At 48.8% G+C, this 17,421-nt stretch overlaps 2 protein-coding genes across 2 annotated transcripts in view; both read left to right on the top strand.

The window, feature by feature from the left end:
- Positions 1–7,125, top strand: part of LOC142564949 (uncharacterized) — a 71,615-nt gene extending 64,490 nt beyond the window's left edge. The window contains exon 6 of the mRNA XM_075676165.1: positions 6,855–7,125. Within this exon, the coding sequence (XP_075532280.1) occupies positions 6,855–7,072 (218 nt within the window). The 3' untranslated portion in view covers positions 7,073–7,125. The remainder of the gene's footprint in view (positions 1–6,854) is intronic.
- A 2,746-nt stretch (positions 7,126–9,871) lies between these two features.
- On the top strand, positions 9,872–15,715 carry LOC142563417 (uncharacterized). Its single transcript, XM_075673970.1, has one exon. It carries the CDS (start codon positions 9,872–9,874, stop codon positions 15,713–15,715), a length of 5,844 nt encoding a protein of 1,947 aa, XP_075530085.1.
- The last annotated feature ends 1,706 nt before the right edge of the window (positions 15,716–17,421 follow it).

The following is a 17,421-nucleotide window of genomic DNA, read 5'->3' as shown; positions in this document are numbered from 1 at the left end:
AGCCGGTAGCTTTCCTTTCTCCCAGCATGCATTCAATTACTGGAGTAAGGCTGCGGTAGCCTGCTGCGGAAGGTTCCGAAGATGCTTGTTCATGATCCGATCTTTGCCCAGGCTGGTGTTTCTGGTGAGCGTCGATAGTGCTGCAGAGAGTGCTGTGCTGTTGTGCAGTGTCGTGCACTCGGGCTCCTTTCTTCGTGGTGGTCTGGTATCCCCAGGCCGTGTGTGGAGCGTTGAAGTCCCCTACTATAACGACTTGATGACCATCGGTGCGCTTCTTAATTTCTCGGACAAGGTGGTCGAAGTGTGAAAGGGGGTCTCTGGAAGGGCTGTACACACTGACTACGAATACGCTCTTGAGCGATTTCCTCTCCGGTATGATTTCGATTAAGGTGTGTTCGATCGGTTTATTGACGGGTTCCAATTCCTGTAGTGAGATTCTTCTTGGTGAGAATTGCCGTGCGTTTTGTTTGTACGTGGGCGTTGTACCCTTGTAGCCGGACGTTTTATATATTTGTTTCTTGCAGCGCTATGAGGTCGGGTGGGTCTTGTTTGACAAATTCTTGTAAGGTAGCATGCCGTGGTGGATAGGAACGACAGTTCCATTGCCATATGCGAAGAGTCGAGGGCGCATTTGTAGTCCTGTGATAAGAGACCACCATCTTCGGCTGCTTCTGTTCCCTGCCGGCGCTCGCGGGTAGGTGAAACTGAACGAGAGGCACTTCGGTCATTTGCTCGCGGCCACTTTGTCGGGCTGAATGTCATTTAGCGACGTGTTGAGGTGCTGTTTTGTTACGTACGTCTTTTTGATGTGGGCTATGAAGTTGTTTTGTTGCGCTGCAAGTCCATCCACCTTGGCGTCTAGCGTGGTGACCTTATTGGCTATACTTGCGGCGAAATTCGTTATTGCTGCATGGACGATTTTCTCAATTGTGTCGTGGGTACATTTCATGAGAATTTCTTGGAGGATTTGGAATCTTGAGTCAACTACGGATTGAACATCTGCGTCGGAAAGTGAGGGTCGCGACTGTGCAATGTTCTCTTGGACTTTCGTACATCTCTGTTGCAGTTTATCAATGATATCTTTTTGCTCCTCGCACTTTTGTAGAAGCCTGTTTATGTTGTCTTGCTGCATCTGTTGACATTGAATTAGCTTGTCGATGAGGGCCTGCTGGCTTTGTAGTTGACTGTTTTGATTGTGCAACGTGTTTTGTTTAATTTGTACCTTATTTTCGAGAGCCTGAAGGGCCGCAGTTTCGGCCGACAAGAATTTGGGGCTGCGCGTGGTTCTCGATCCACTCGATCCGCTTACCACATCCACGTAGCTCACGCGTTTGGGCGAGTGCGAGCGTGAGCATGATCGGGAAGGCAATCGGAGTATAGATCTAGATCTACTTCGTTTGGGGGCGCTGCCATCACTGTCCCTCAAGCTGGTGATTCAGCTTCCTAATTGTGGGAATTGTTCGCCGCCTGAGCTCCAGCGACTGTCTCTACTTTGAGCCCTGTCGATGCGTTTCTGTCGTATGTTGAATGGCGGCGGGTTGGGTTTCAGTCTTTTCTTGCAATCTTTGCTTGCGGTTTCGTGGCCTACTCCACATAACTTGCATGCGGGTTTTCACTCGTGGTCGGGTAGTTGATCGGTTTTGTCACATTTAGAGCAGAAGGCTGGCAATGGTCTTGGGCAGACATCCTGGCGGTGTCCCGTGTTTCCACAGGTTCTGCAGTATTGCACTGACTTGCGGTCGGGTCGGCATCGAAAGTCGAGACTCTGGAAGCGGACATAATACGGTACGTGCGGTCCTTGGAAACAGATCACGGCCGCGGACGATTGCCCGAGCGTACGAGCGTGGAGGACGGTGTACCTCGCTGGTGCGCGAAGGCTTGCCTTGAGTTCTTCACTCGCGCCGGGCAGGAGCCCGCTTATTACGCCTCTGGATGCATCGTCCGGGGTTCTCGTGTTGCCTTTTACAGTGAAGAAAGTGCCGCCAAATTGTATTCTGCTGATATTTTCGAGTTTCTTCGCGTCTTCCCAGTCGGCCGTGCTTGCAATAATCAGGTTCTCAATTCTCTGCACTTGAACACACACTTTTGCTCCGAAGTCTTGCTGCGAGAAACCGCTGGCTCTTCCGATGGCGTGCATAATGGCGACATTGTTCCACTTTGCAAGCTCAAGGCCTAGTTGTGGGCAGAATGCGACCTTGTAGCCGTCGACTGGTAGAGGCGGCATTTGGGGCTTTCGCTGTTGCGGCGGTGGTGGCTTTCCATTCGTTTGTTGCTTGGCTGGGTTGCTTTCTTGTGTCGTTTGATGCTCTGCGTCCTTCTTGCCTTTTCTGCCCCTCGTAATCCAGATGCTCTCGCGTTCAATAGTTCTTCCGCTGCTTGCGTCATAATTCCAGGCAGTTTCTGTGTTGTTTACTTCAGTCGGGTCCATCTGCATTGTGTTTGTATCTTCCAGTTGTTCTCTTGGTAAGTTGATTGCTTCTACTGCTGCTTCGCTCATCTCGGGAGCTCGTCGCTCCCGAGATGGAGCTCCCATGCTCTGCTCCCGAGATGAGGGCAGGCGCGCCCGTGCTATGCTCGCAGATACGCTCGAGCGGCGCGAGCACGCGCCACGGGGTTTCAGCCACTCGTTCGGCGTTGGGCTTAGCTAGGCCGCTGTGCGGCCGTTGCAGAAATCAGTAAATATCCACTAGTGTCCGGCTAGTGTCCGCCGATTTCTCTCGTCTTGCCGGTTATGCAGTTGGCAAAAGTAAGTTGGTCGCTGGCCGTGATCCTGGTTGACAGGCACAAGAAGCGGAAGCCCATGTCAAGCGCGTCTGTTCTCCACGGCCCCCTAGCGGCTTTTTTCGCAAAGCAATGAAGCTCAATAAATCTAGATATTCGGCTACTTCGTTGCTTAAGTAACAGATACCGCGCAGAAACTAGACCTTCAACTAGAGGGCACAAACACGGACATCACTTGTGCATGTCTGTGCTCACTAGTGCTTATCTGCTTTTACGCAGTGTCCGTTTCCTAAGCGGTGAAGCTGGAATGCGCAAAAATAAAAAAAATGACTGAGATCTAACGCACAGTGGGAATCAAATATACGCGAAGAAATTTTCAGACTACCCAGTATCACTTCTGGTATTGCAAACCGTTATCACATGGACGAACATGATTATGCAAAGCGAGAACCTGTGCTTGTGTGTGCATTTGCAAGCGTGTATGTGTGTGTGACGACCACCTCAAGGCAACGACAACTGCGAGGACGACGGCGATGGCATGAGTGCTGATTTGTTCTGCTCTGGTAAAGAAGTTTTGCAACCTGTTCGTTACGACCTGAGCCATCCTATTAGCGGAACAATGCGCAGTTTGAGAACGTGGACACCTGAGCAGAGGGTGACTGTGAATGGCGTGCCGCCACAACAAATGCGATGCACACAAACGCCTCCCTTGCGTTTGGGTGAGGACTTGCCCCTAGCCCCGGAATTTTAAATATTACATTGCTGTCCCTAAGCTTTGCGTAAACAAACATAGTGAAACCAATCGAAGCGTCGACTGTCGCCATGCACCAACTACGACCTGATTTTTTAAGTACCACAAGGGTTAAATAACCAATTGTTGATTTAGGCGATCGCCTTTCGTCTCCTCAAAAAAATATAAGGTATTGGGGAATGAATCGCCGCTATTTTCGAGTCGGTTGTCGGTTCAAGAACACCTAGGCCCAAAGGAGGAAGATTTCAGATGGTGTACTACAATCAAAATTTTCATAGCTCAACACGGCAGCTCCTTTCGGCTTGATGTCACTTATGCTTAATTTGCGAATTATCTCCTTACAGAGAGGTTTAGGTGTAATTAACTTATATATAATAATTATACATTATTTTATTGCTCGAGCAAAATATGTACAATCTTCTTTTGCAGCTGTTATGGCGTTAGGGCACACACGGGATGCTAAAGCCGTCCGATAACTCTATATTAAATTGCATTCACACTAAGCTAATCCTGAAACAGAAAGCAATGGCTGGTTGGGGTCCCCTCAGCATGGAGCCCTGTTTTCCAATGTCACACAGCGTCAAGGTAGCGCTAGCTGCTATGCGCTACGTGTATCTGGACAATTGCAAAAGGTGGTGCAATCTACTGTCATCATCAACAGCAGCAGCAGCAGCCTATTTTATGTCCACTGCAGGACGAAGACAGGTCTGCGTTTTCAATTACCCCTGTTTTGGGCCGACTGATTCCAACTAGCGCTTGCAAATTCCATAATTTCGTCGCCCCCCCACAGTCTTCTGCCGTCCTCGACTGCTCTTCCCTCCTCTTGGCAACCATTCTGTAACCTTCATTGTCCACGGGTCATCTAACCTACACATTACGTGGCCTGCCCAGCTCCATTTTCTCCTCACAATGTCAATTAGAATATCGGTTATCCTCGTTTGCTCTATGATTCATACCACTCTCTTCCTGTCTCTTAAAGTTACGCCCAACATTCTTCGTTCCATCGCTCTTTGCCAGGCCCTTAAGATGTTCTCGAGTTTCTTTGTCAATCTCCAAGTTTATCCCCATATTCTCGGAAGGCCCCGAGTTCGACGAAGTCCGGCTGATTTCGGTTGGGGACCGTGAACCTCGCGCAAGGAAGTGTGTGTGTGAGTGAGTGTGTGTAAACCGTCCCGCAGAGAGGCGACTTGTTTACGATGACTGGACGGCCGTTTCTGTCACCTGGGTATCGGAGTAAGACCGTGTGTTTATAAACCGCTGTTGTGCGGCTGCTCAGTGCACTCTTTCTCAAGCAGTCATGTTATACTGATGTACTTTCTCTCGCAGTCATGCTAGACTGATGAACTGAATGTAGATACTGTAAATAAACCCATATTCCTCGTTCTCGATGAGAAGCAGTCCTTCCCTTCATCAACGTCCTCAGCGTGGGTAAGTTGGACAACGGCATGGGCCAGCTACCTTCTAATTCATGCCGGACTCCAATCTTGACAACGAGTTACAAACGGTGGAATTGAGCCCCCAATCCTAACAGTATTCGTACCGTAAAGGGAGTCATTTACGTGTTATAGTCATAGCCACCGAGTTCTTTTCGTTAAGCTTCATTTGCCAGGTTGCACACCAAGAAAGTATTTTTGTTAAAGCGGTGTTTAAGAGAGCCTGGTTTCGTAGACTACGTATTTCTAGGTAAAAAATGCAGTCATCTGCAAATACCCTTGTAGTAACCGAAATCTCATGGGTCAAGTCTTCAATAAAAATTGGGAAAAAGAGTGGCTCAAGCACTGAACTTTGAGGAATTCCGGACTTCACCGGCTGTGAATCGGAGCATACCTTATCGATAGTAACTATTTGATTTCGGTAAGAAAGGTAGGCCTCAATCAATGAAATTGAACTATCATTTATAAGTTTAGGTTTTGCAAAAAGCTTTGGGTTCGATTCGCGATCAAATGCTTTTTCAAGGTATAGGTAAATTATGTCAATTTGGCCTTGTTCATCTAGAATAGCTACAATATCATGAACGTTTTCCAGAAGTTGTGTAACAGTAGAGTATTATTCACGGCAGCCGTGTGTGCCGGTCGTTGATTAAATTATGTTCCTCTAGAAAACATGAAAGGTGCTTTAATGTGATATGTTCTAGAACTTTTGCGCATGATCACAATAGGGAAATGGGTCTATAAGAGGAAATAAGGGAAGAGTTTGGAATAAGAATGATTTTCGCAAACTTCCTATCGTTTGGAAGCTTGCCCTGGAACAATGACTTCTTAAAAATAATGGTCAAGAAATTCGAGCACCATTCAGCATACCTCAGATGAAACGCGTTAGGTATGCCATCAATACCAGACGACTTTTTTGGATCAATATTATGGAGCAGTGACAATATCCCTTCGTCAGATATCGAGATGTCACTTATTGGTGGAACATCATGAGCTGTTATTGAACATGGTCTTCTACTATCATCATCGGTAAACACCGAGCAGAAGAATGCAATAATTGATTCGGCAATTGATTCTTTATTAGTAATAATAGCCCCATTTATATACATATTAAGAAAGCACTTCTTTCTAGGGGAAAAATGCTGCCGGAATTTCGCCGGGAACGAAAGTAAGAAGTTTTTCAAAGCAGCATGCAGCAGCCCATCTTTTCCTCCAACGCCATTTTTTTCTTTTTTTTTATCATGATGATTATTTCTAAATGCATTCCCTTTGAGACGGTATGGCGCCAAGTTGTTACCTTATCTGCGCGAGCTGTTTATTCGCAACCATATGAAAACCTATCAGCCTCCTGATGTGGCTTATCTCTTTGCCTGTAAAGTACCCAGTCTCACCTCTTCTCCTCTTCTTTTAACACCAATACTCAAAGCTTCTCCTGCCTTACTCGACGGCTGACAAGTTAGCTATCCCATCAGCTCCCAATTCCAGTGCTCCTGAAAGGCGCAAGTTCCCTACAATTCTGGCTGGCTGAATATCACGGCATTTCATTAGAATATGCTGTGCCGGCTCCGGATTTCTTTAGCAGACGCATGCCATAACACGTTGGGGATATTAATCTTCCTGAATGATCTTGCGCTTAAACAGCCAGCCCTGGTGCCAAAAGAGAGAAGTGCTGCCATTTTTTTCTGTTGTGCAGACATTCTCTCCCGATTTCTTAATTGTCATCTTTACTAATATCACAGCGTCAGGGTCAATGGCACAATTGCTACCTGGCAGCTGAGACAATCTTTCGTCTCTCTTGGAACTGCTACCGTTTAACAATTTCTAGTTATATCATAAACCAGTGGTTATAAACGAGGATCCTGCGCCCATTCCTCTTGAGACATTTATCTTGTCGGTGTTTTTACTGAAACCTAAAACAACCCATTTCATTACAAATTCTGTCTCATTTTCAGGAAGGCAGCAGTGCATACTATGGGGATTAGCTGGTGATCAAGATAAAAGCGAGCAGGAGTGCTTCGATACCCTCAACAAACAGTGCATGTTGGAAGTACACGACGTCTCCCAACAAAATCAGCCCTGCCTAGAATTCGATGAGCGTGAGAAAAGATTCAACCGAAAAGCACAAGAGGAACAGGACGCAGAACAGCTGGCAGAACAGCAGGCGGCATAATAATTCCCACACGACATTATTTGATTTGTTTTAAAATGCAATATCATCGATCATTTATGGCTCAATATATATTGCCTCTTTTTAATGTACCAATATTCCTTCACGGGGATATTTGAATCCAGTTACGTAACATGCGATGAAATGGTTCATTAAAAACAATGTTTTTTTTATTTCGCAATTCTGTCAGTTTTATTTGGTGAAATGGAACATATAACATGATAGGAGATGTAATAATAAATGATCCTGGATATGTGTAAACCTTGTACCTCTCCTGCATCTTCAACACTAACATCGGTCGCAATTTTCTTCCAAGAAATAAGCGAGAGCATTTGACATCGCTGCAAATCACTTTGCTCTCAAAACAATAAATCTTTAGAACAGCCTCCGACCAACCGTTGTGCAAGTAAGGAGCAACAAGTTAATACCATTGTATGCAGCCGTAATCTATGTCATTGTTGCATCCAGGAGAATGCCATTTGATTTTATAGAAGCGGGTCCACTCTGGTAGTTTCTTTGATTCATTCGTTAATGTTTTATCCTCTGTTGATCTGCTAAAACCTAGTTCGCATTTCTTGTGTGTTCAAATTTTCGTTGTTTTGCTTATAAACTCATAAGCATTGAAAGCGACAGCAAGGTTTACTGTGGCACTCAAGCTCCTCGCACGGCATTCCAACAATAAGGTGGTGGTGCACCAGTGTATGCGCCACCGTCTGGTGCACACACTGTTCACCAGGAGCAATAATGCGCACACGTACAGTGCTTCTACCAGCAGCGGAAGGCAGAACGCTCCAGAGTCAATTGAGGAAATGCACCCACTTCGTCGTTTTTGCAGCCGAGAGCACTACGTGTCTGGAGACCTCCTCTTAACCCTCCAAGTTTCGGCCGCGCACGCGCTGTCAATACAGTTGTATCACGATGGCGGTAACCTCGTGAACATGCATTGAATGTTCGTATAATTGCTATCGCAAAAATGCGTCTATTCAGAATAATTAACAGGCATAAATCTAGGTAATGGCCCACTGGATTTCGCAAAAATTCGACACTTCACAGTAATCTCAAGATGCAGTACAACGTATTGCCGTAACCGCAAATGATATATGGTGATCTGCGCACTGTTAACATGGCTCGACGCGAAACTTCTTTGATCTACATCCTTGTAATAATGATATACGGAGTGATCATTCTAGAGCGCAGCTCTTAGGCGCCCGTTCCTGCGTCGAGTGCTGGAGTTTCCGGCGAAACCGAGCGAACGACCGCAGCGTATGGAAGAGCGAACGCGGAGCGCAGCGAGGATGAAAAAACCGGCGAGAGGGAAGACAGCGCGAGCAGGAAAGCAGAGGAGGAGAGTGCAGTGGAAGCATGATACAGGCGGAAAGCGGAAGACGAGGGTGTGGCGAAAGCGTGAGAAGAAAAGCGTAGTGCCGCACGAGACGCGCACTGCGGCGACAATGGCTACAAGATGGCGCCAAAGTAGCGTGCGTCGTAAAGCCCTATGATAATTTGAAACTAGCGACACTCTCCGCCTCGCGGCTCTTTCCTCCTCGATTCTCCTCGCCCGCCGGATGCGCACGGCACGCTCTTGCGCAAGGCACGTTTATGAGGAGGTTGGTTTTTCCTTAAAACCGTATTAACGGGCTATACTGATGTAAATGGAGCTTTGAGGCGAGTTGTACATTCCAGACAATTTTTCTGCCGCATGATGAGATGCTTTACTCTGTGCCTCTGATCTAGTATTGCTTGTGGCACATGACTTTGTGTGTGGCTTATTAAGCGAAAGACTCTCTGTTTCAAGTTCGCGTTGTGAGCTATAGAAATTATCGCTTGACCAAAGGATGTCCGGACGCGAACCAGAGCATGTGCAGCCGTGTATAAGAGATGAGTACTGATTAACAAACTTAAGAATTGATTGATTAGTGATCGGATTAAGATGAATTAAGGAGTATTAAGGATAATTAAGGTGGATTAGAGTGAATGATGGTGGCTGAAGGTGCATTATGGAGGATTAGGTGGTATTAAAGTGAATAAAGAAGGGTTAGGGTGGATTAAGGAGGAATTAGGTGGATTAAAGTCGATGAAAGTGGATCAGGGTGCATTAAGAAATATCGTGGATTAAGATGAATGGAGGATTATTAAGGTGGATTAAGGTGCAATAAGGAGGATCAGAGTGAATTAAAGTCTATGAAGGTGGATTAGGCTGGAATAAGGAGAGTTATCGTGGATTAAGGTGAATGAAGGAGGATTATGTTGCATTAAGGTGCATGAAGGAGGATTACGGTGGAAAAAGGTCGATGAAAGACGATGAAGGTGGATTATGGTGAATTAGGATGGATTAAGGTTTACTAAGGAATATTAAGGCCGATTGAGGTTGTGCTGTCCCGTGTCCATTTCAAGTTTCCCGCCCGGGCGCCGCCTTCGTCTGCGAACATTGGACTCCTCTCCCCTCCCTTCTTCTTCCTTCTCCCCGTGCGCCGTCACTCTCGTTTCCTCCCTCTCGGATTGCATTGTTTACGCGACCGGCGCCTCTTTTGTTCTTTCGCGCTGCACGACTGTGGCAGCACCGCGTTTTTACGAGTATGTAAATGCACAGGATAAAGTTTTAATTTTCTTGGTGTTTGCGACTCGTTAACTATCTGAAGAGTGGCCGCAGCCCCAACGCGTGCCACGGAATCAGAACAGTAAAAACGCGATGAACGCCGAGTCGGCATCCCACGCGCGTCTCCAAAGCGCCTAGGCTTAGGCGGCTCGGCTCGCTGGCTCCGCGCTGCGAAGCTCCGTTTTCGCCTCGCAGCCACACACGGCATGGCGTCGCAAGACCGCAAGTCGCCCGCTGCTCAAGTGAGTCCGGACCAATCTCGTCTCGCATGCTCTGAGAAAATGGCAAGCTCTGTGCAGTCACGGCATTCGTCGCGCTCAGCCCGTTCGGAGCGTTCGACCGCCTCGACAACGCCAAGCATGCTCGCCGCCAGAGCAAGAGCGGAGGCCGCCGCGGCGCGAGTGCAGGCTTCTCTTATGAAGAAAGAAGCCGCGGTGAAACTGGAAAAGGCCAAACACGAAGAACAAGAGAAAAATGCGGCCGCGGAGATCGAACGCAAGAAAGTCGAGCTAGACACCGAGTTACATGTGTTGCAGTTGGATAGAGAAGCGGCCGCCGCGGAAGCACAAGCAGAGATCCTGGAGGCTGCCGTAGATCAGCACGGCGGGGAGCATCACATCTGTCGGACTGTGGAGGAGGCATCCGAAGACCGCGCTCAACGTACCTTTGACTACGTGCTTGACCAGGCTCACGTGCGCATTGGCCCGCGCCAGCAATCGCAGCGGCATGACGGCGGAGAGCATTACGTCTTTCAGAACGTTGATGAAGCAGCTGAAGACCACGCTCCATGCACTCCTAGCGCTCACAACCAAGGAATCGCCCAGAACGTTGCTCGTCAGCAGGGAGATGAAGCTAACGCCCCAGAACTGACCGCCATGGCAAAGTATCTGATTCGACGCGACCTTGTGAGTACTTCACTTACGAAGTTTGACGACTGCCCTGAGAACTACCGGGCGTGGAAATCTACATTCAAGGGAATGACACGGACTCTCGAGGTTACGGCAAGCGAAGAACTTGATCTTCTCGTGAAATGGCTTGGTGCCGAGTCGTCGAGCTATGCAAAGCGGCTGCGTTCCGTGCACGTCGACTGCCCCGAAGCCGGGTTAGATGTAGTTTGGGAAAGACTTGAGGAATGCTATGGTCGTCCGGAAATTATAGAAGAGGCCATCTTCAGGAGAATCGCAAGTTTCCCCAGACTGTCCGACAAGGACACCGAGAAACTGAGAGAGCTGGGAGACCTGCTTCTTGAAGTTGAGGCTGCAAAATGTGACCCTCAGCTGACTGGGCTTTCCTATCTGGACACGGCAAGAGGGGTAAACCCCATCGTAGAAAAACTGCCGCAGCGCTTGCAAGACATGTGGATAGCGAAAGGATCGAAGTACAAACGAGATCATCGGGTCGCCTTTCCCCCTTTTTCGTTCTTTGCCAGCTTTATCAGGGACCAAGCGAAAACGAGAAATGATCCTAGCTTCAAACTCAACACTGCAAGTGGCACCCCTTCAAGGCTCCCAAGAGCAGACAGATGGGCTGCGAATGACGGCACGAGAAGAACGCCCATCTCAGTGCAACTGACGGACGTGGAAGCAAGCACCGACCATCCGCCCTCAAACGCACCAAAGTGGCATGATACAACCAAGTATTGTCCTCTGCACAGGAAGCCTCACCCCCTCCGGAAGTGTCGTACTTTCCGAGAAAAACCGCTGGATGAACGAAAATCTCTGCTGAAAAATTATGGAATATGCTTCAGGTGCTGCGCTTCAACAGACCACTTTGCAAGAGACTGTAAAACAGTTCTCAAATGTGACGATTGTGGTAGCGAGAGGCATGCCACAGCACTTCATGCCGGAAATGTCAACCATAAGTCTCCTGCAGCTCATCACGACTCTGAAGATGTAGGTCGAGACCAAGATTCCGCACTTGAAGTGTCATCAAAGTGTACGGAGGTCTGCGGTCAAAGCGGCGGTGGCAAATCCTGCTCTAAGATCTGCTTGGTGAAAGTTAGTCACCCGACTCAGCCTCACAACACTGAAAAAATGTATGCCATCTTAGACGACCAGAGCAACAGGTCCCTTGCAAGAACAGAGTTCTTCGACATTTTCGGGCTCAATGGTGACAGTTCCCCCTACACTCTAAGGACATGTGCTGGAACTGCAGAAGCGATAGGAAGAAGAGCATCCGGCTTTCTCATTGAGGACATTCATGGCTCCGTGAAGCTACCCTTGCCAACGCTCATCGAGTGCAACGAGATGCCTAACAACAGGAACGAGATTCCAACACCGGAAGTGGCATCGCATCACCCCCATCTCAGAGCTGTAGCTAAATTCATTCCTCGTTTGGACCCAGAGGCCAAGATTCTACTTCTCCTCGGGAGAGATATCCTCAGAGTACACAAGGTTCGACAACAGCGCAACGGACCGGCTGATGCTCCATTTGCTCAGAGACTGGATCTGGGATGGGTCATCGTGGGGAATGTCTGCATAAGTCGAAGTCGCCCACCGGACTCTGTGAGCAACCTCAAAACAAACGTCCTTGAAAATGGACGTCCCTCCATTTTCGAGCCATGCCAGAATCATTTTCTTGCCAAGGAGAAGCTCGCTGACACGCAAGGGTCGACAAACTGCTTCCAACCAGCTCAGAACGCTGCTAGGAAAGACCGCTGTAGCGATGGGGTCGCTGAAACGCTGTTCCACACAACGAAGGATGACAACAGACCTTCCCTTTCCGTCGAGGACAGGAAGTTCTTGAAGCTGATGGATGACGAGTTCTCAAGGGACGAATCCAACAGTTGGGTAGCACCTCTTCCATTTCGTTGTCCAAGACCTTGGCTTCCGAATAACAAGTGCTTGGCCGAGTCACGCCTCACTGCTGTCCAACGGACCTTGAAGAGAAAGCCGGAACTGAGGGAACAATTCGCGAGCTTCATGGAGAAGATGTTCAAGAACGGCCACGCCGAGGAAGCTCCACCGGTTCGAGAGGGAGAAGAGTGTTGGTACCTCCCCATCTTTGGTGTTTGCCACCCACGAAAGCCTGGGGAAACACGAGTCGTGTTCGACTCCAGTGCACAGTTTAAGGGCCTGTCTCTAAACAGTGTGCTGCTTACCGGTCCAGACATGATCAACAGCCTGCTTGGGGTGCTCATCCGATTCCGGAAAGAGCCAGTGGCCATTACTGTGGACATTAAGCACATGTTCTACTGCTTCCTGGTACGAGACGACCACCGAAATTATCTGAGATTTCTGTGGTTCCGCAACAACAACATCTACAGTGACGTGGTAGAGTACCGAATGAAGGTACATGTGTTTGGAAACAGCCCTTCACCAGCAGTTGCAACGTACGGGCTGCGGAGAACAGCACGAGAAGGAGAGGAAAAATTTGGCAGCGACGTCAGGCAGTTCATTGAGAGGGATTTCTATGTCGACGATGGGTTGAAGTCTCTCTACAACGACGAGGACGCCATCAGCCTAATACGCCGCACGCAACAGATGTTGGCCGCATCGAACCTTAAGCTCCATAAGATAGCCTCTAACTGCCCTACAGTGTTGGAAGCATTTCCAGAAGAAGACCGTGCCAACGATTTGAAGGATCTTGACTTGAGCAATGGCTCACAGCCGATCCAACGCAGTCTGGGAGTTTCTTGGAATCTGAAGAAGGATGTCTTCACATTTACGACTCCATTCCAAGAAAAGCCATTCACTCGGCGCGGTGTCTTGTCAGTGGTAAATAGCCTGTACGACCCACTTGGGTTTGTTGCTCCAGTCATCGTTCAAGGAAAGTCCCTCCTCCGAGAGCTAGTCGCTCTGACATGCGACTGGGACTGCCCACTTCCTGACGAAAAGAGAGCCGCCTGGGAGGTGTGGAAAGACTCCTTGCAAGTACTCGAGCAGCTGGACATACCTCGCACCTATGCCCCTGCCTCACTCACTACCGCACAGTGGAAGGAACTGCACATATTCTCCGACGCATCAACGAAAGCTGTGGCTGCAGTGGCGTACCTCAGAGTGACATATCCAGATGGTGCGTGTCATGTCGGGTTCGTCATAGGAAAGGCTAAGCTAGCACCGCATCCGGAACACACCATCCCAAGGCTTGAACTGTGCGGCGCAGTCTTGGCAGTGGAGCTAGCAGAACTCATCAGTCGTGAAATAGATATGGAACTTGATGCTGTAAACTTCTATACTGACAGCAAGGTCGTCCTAGGCTACATACATAATGAGACGCGAAGGTTTTTTGTGTATGTCAGTAACAGGGTGGAACGCATAAGGAGCTCTACACGGCCAGACCAATGGCACTACGTTCCTTCTGACATGAACCCTGCGGATCTAGGAACCAGGTCTGTGCCAGCGGCCCAGATGGCAGGATCGACCTGGCTGACAGGCCCGGACTTTTTGTATCGTCAAGAACACTGCTCGCAGGTATTGAAGGGCAAGTTCGACTTGGTCGATGCGGACTCCGACACGGAGGTGCGGCCCCAGGCAAATGTTCTCGCAACCAGTGTGGACGTGAAACAACTCGGCAGCAAGCGGTTCGAGCGCTTCTCAAGTTGGATTACGCTGACTCGCGCAGTTGGAACGCTCGTAGGGCTAGTGGACAAAATTCGGGGCACTTCTGAAAACGTGTCAAACTGCCCGCATAACAGCTCATCTCACCAAGTGCGACCTTCTGCAGAACACCTAGCCCGAGCAAAGGCAGCCATTATTCTATCTGTCCAGAAGGAAGCCTTTTCAGAGGAGTTCAAAAGCTTGCAACGAGGAAAGCGACTACCGAAGTCAAGCCCTCTGTGGAGACTGGATCCATGGGTTGATTCCGACGGTCTTTTGAGAATCGGTGGCCGACTGGGCAGGGCCAACCATTTCGACCAGCAAGAGCAGAAGCCCATCATCATGCCAGGGCGACACCATGTCACCACCCTGGTTGTGCGGCATTATCACGAACAGGTCAAACATCAAGGACGCCACTTCACTGAGGGAGCAGTCAGGGCAGCTGGGTTCTGGATCGTCGGAGCTAAGCGTAGCATCGCCTCATATATACACATTTGTGTTACATGTCGCAAGCTCAGAGGAAGGCAGCTACAGCAGATGATGGCAGACCTGCCCGCAGAAAGACTAAGCACCGAGCCACCTTTCACTTATGTCGGACTAGATGTATTTGGCCCGTGGCAAGTCACGTCTCGTCGCACCAGAGGCGGTGAGGCCAACAGTAAACGGTGGGCCGTACTCTTCACTTGCATGAGTATCCGTGCTGTTCATATTGAAGTAATCGAGAGCATGGATACCTCAAGTTTTATTGATGCGCTCCGCAGATTCTTTGCCATAAGGGGCCCGGCAAAGCAACTGAGGTCTGATTGCGGGACAAATTTTGTTGGAGCATGCACCGAACTAAAGGTGAGCACCACTGGCCCAGACCACGAGAAGCTAGGAACATTCCTGTCAGACCATGGATGCACTTGGGTGTTCAATCCCCCTCATGCTTCTCACATGGGAGGAGTGTGGGAAAGGATGATAGGAGTCACACGGCGAATTTTGGACTCCATGCTTCTTGAGAATACCTCTCGTCGCCTTACTCACGAAGTCTTGGTAACCCTCTTGGCAGAAGTCTCAGGGATCATAAATTCACGACCCCTCGTTCCTGTCTCAACGGACCCCGAGTGCTGGGAAGTGCTGACTCCGGCAACGCTTCTGACCCAGAAGGTCGGCGGCAACACAGTGCCACCAGTCTTTAATGACAAAGATATATATCGGCGACAGTGGCGGCAGGTTCAGTGGCTGGCCGACGTCTTTTGGTGCCGCTGGCGACGCGAGTTCCTTACCACCCTGCAGAGTCGTCGCAAGTGGCAGACCCCAACGCGGAGTCTCAAGGCAGGTGACCTCGTCCTCCTGAGAGACAGCCAGGTTCACCGCAACGAGTGGCCCATGGGACTCATTGTGAACGTTATCGCGAGTGCGGACGGCAAGGTGCGAAAGGTGGAAATCAAGACGGCAACACGGGGAGTGATCAAGACGTTTCTCCGTCCTGTGACCGAGACAGTCCTGCTTATTCCGTGTGAGGACTGAAAACATCATATAGTGGTTATATGTATAACCAGACGGGGAGTGTGCTGTCCCGTGTCCATTTCAAGTTTCCCGCCCGGGCGCCGCCTTCGTCTGCGAACATTGGACTCCTCTCCCCTCCCTTCTTCTTCCTTCTCCCCGTGCGCCGTCACTCTCGTTTCCTCCCTCTCGGATTGCATTGTTTACGCGACCGGCGCCTCTTTTGTTCTTTCGCGCTGCACGACTGTGGCAGCACCGCGTTTTTACGAGTATGTAAATGCACAGGATAAAGTTTTAATTTTCTTGGTGTTTGCGACTCGTTAACTATCTGAAGAGTGGCCGCAGCCCCAACGCGTGCCACGGAATCAGAACAGAGGTTAATGGTGGATTAGCATGGATTGAGGTTTATTGCAGTAGGCTTTACAACCTTAGTCCTCCTTCACCAACCTTCAGCAACCGCAAGGGGCGGGGAGGAGGCGAGGAGGTCACGCGGCGGTTCAAAGAGCGGCGGTACTTTCAAATTATCCAGAAGTTTTAGTGCGTCGTCTAGAAAGTCTGTCCAGGGCGGTTGCTCTGAATTGCGCCCACATGTCACCCACGCGCTGCTTCTCGTGATCTTCCGATTAGCGAAGCAGTCACGCCACAGCGCTCCGTTTGCAACCTGCCGCACGAGACATATTGCCCGTGCCAACGAATATATCGCGAAATGAAAACACGCACAAGCTTCCCTCAAATTTCGCATTACGGAGTATCGTAACCCTCGGTGAACTCTTTTAAGTTTCTCGGAATTCTAAACGATCGCCGGTTGCAAGTGACATAATTCTAGTCCTTAAGCTGGCTAATTCAGACAAGCGGACCTTATTGCAGGAAAAATCGAATCATATCTGCATATAGTTAAAGAAAATTCACAAATTATTTTTTAATAAATTACCTTACGGCAAATATTCTAAGTTCCGAATTGTAGCCGCTGGCTTTTCAAGGTCTATCCACTTGTGATGAATTTCCAGAATGACACCAGTTGCACTGTTCCAACCTTTTAAACAAAACGTTCTTTTATGCACTGAAGTCCAAAAATAACTGGAACGTCCATGTAGCTCGTCACACAATTTGTTGAAAAAATATCTCGAAACTGGTGTCATCCATCATATCACAGTGATTCCATCAAATTATGTTAGTCATTTGTACAAGTGGGTATCTCTTAAGTATAGGTAGTGCGATAATCGGTAATGAGGTTGCGTTTCCTGGGAAAAACAAAAGCAAGCATCCGTAAGTGCGTAGACGCACAGAAAGCTTTGCATTAAAACTTAGATGCTCTTGAATGAATGAATGAATGAATGAATGAATGAATGAATGAATGATCATTTATTGATGATAAGCAAGGGAAGGGAGGGCTTCTGGATGGGTCCGTATTCCATGACTACGGGGGTCATTGCGACCCGCCCAGCTTGATCTAAAAGGCCCTTCTGAACCTTAAGGTCAGCAGGAGTGAGGATGACCTTCCTGGGCATCCAAAGCAAAATGAGTACCAAAGGTGAGTGAATAGTTTGACCAGTTTTGTCGCACTCCCATGTTACGTGAGGTGATGAAGGTCAGAACCCGCACCACGGGCAGAAGTTATTTAATATTGGGTTTAATTTATGGTATCTACCTAGAGGTTCGTAGGTATGCAGTGGCGCACCAAGTACTTTTCGAGCGGGAAGGCTAGCCATCTATATATATATATATATATA

This window comes from Dermacentor variabilis, chromosome 11 (genome assembly GCF_050947875.1).
Source record: "Dermacentor variabilis isolate Ectoservices chromosome 11, ASM5094787v1, whole genome shotgun sequence".
Lineage (NCBI taxonomy): Eukaryota > Metazoa > Arthropoda > Arachnida > Ixodida > Ixodidae > Dermacentor > Dermacentor variabilis.
Note: the sequence above shows the minus strand (reverse complement) of the source record. Positions and strands in the feature narration are given on the sequence as shown.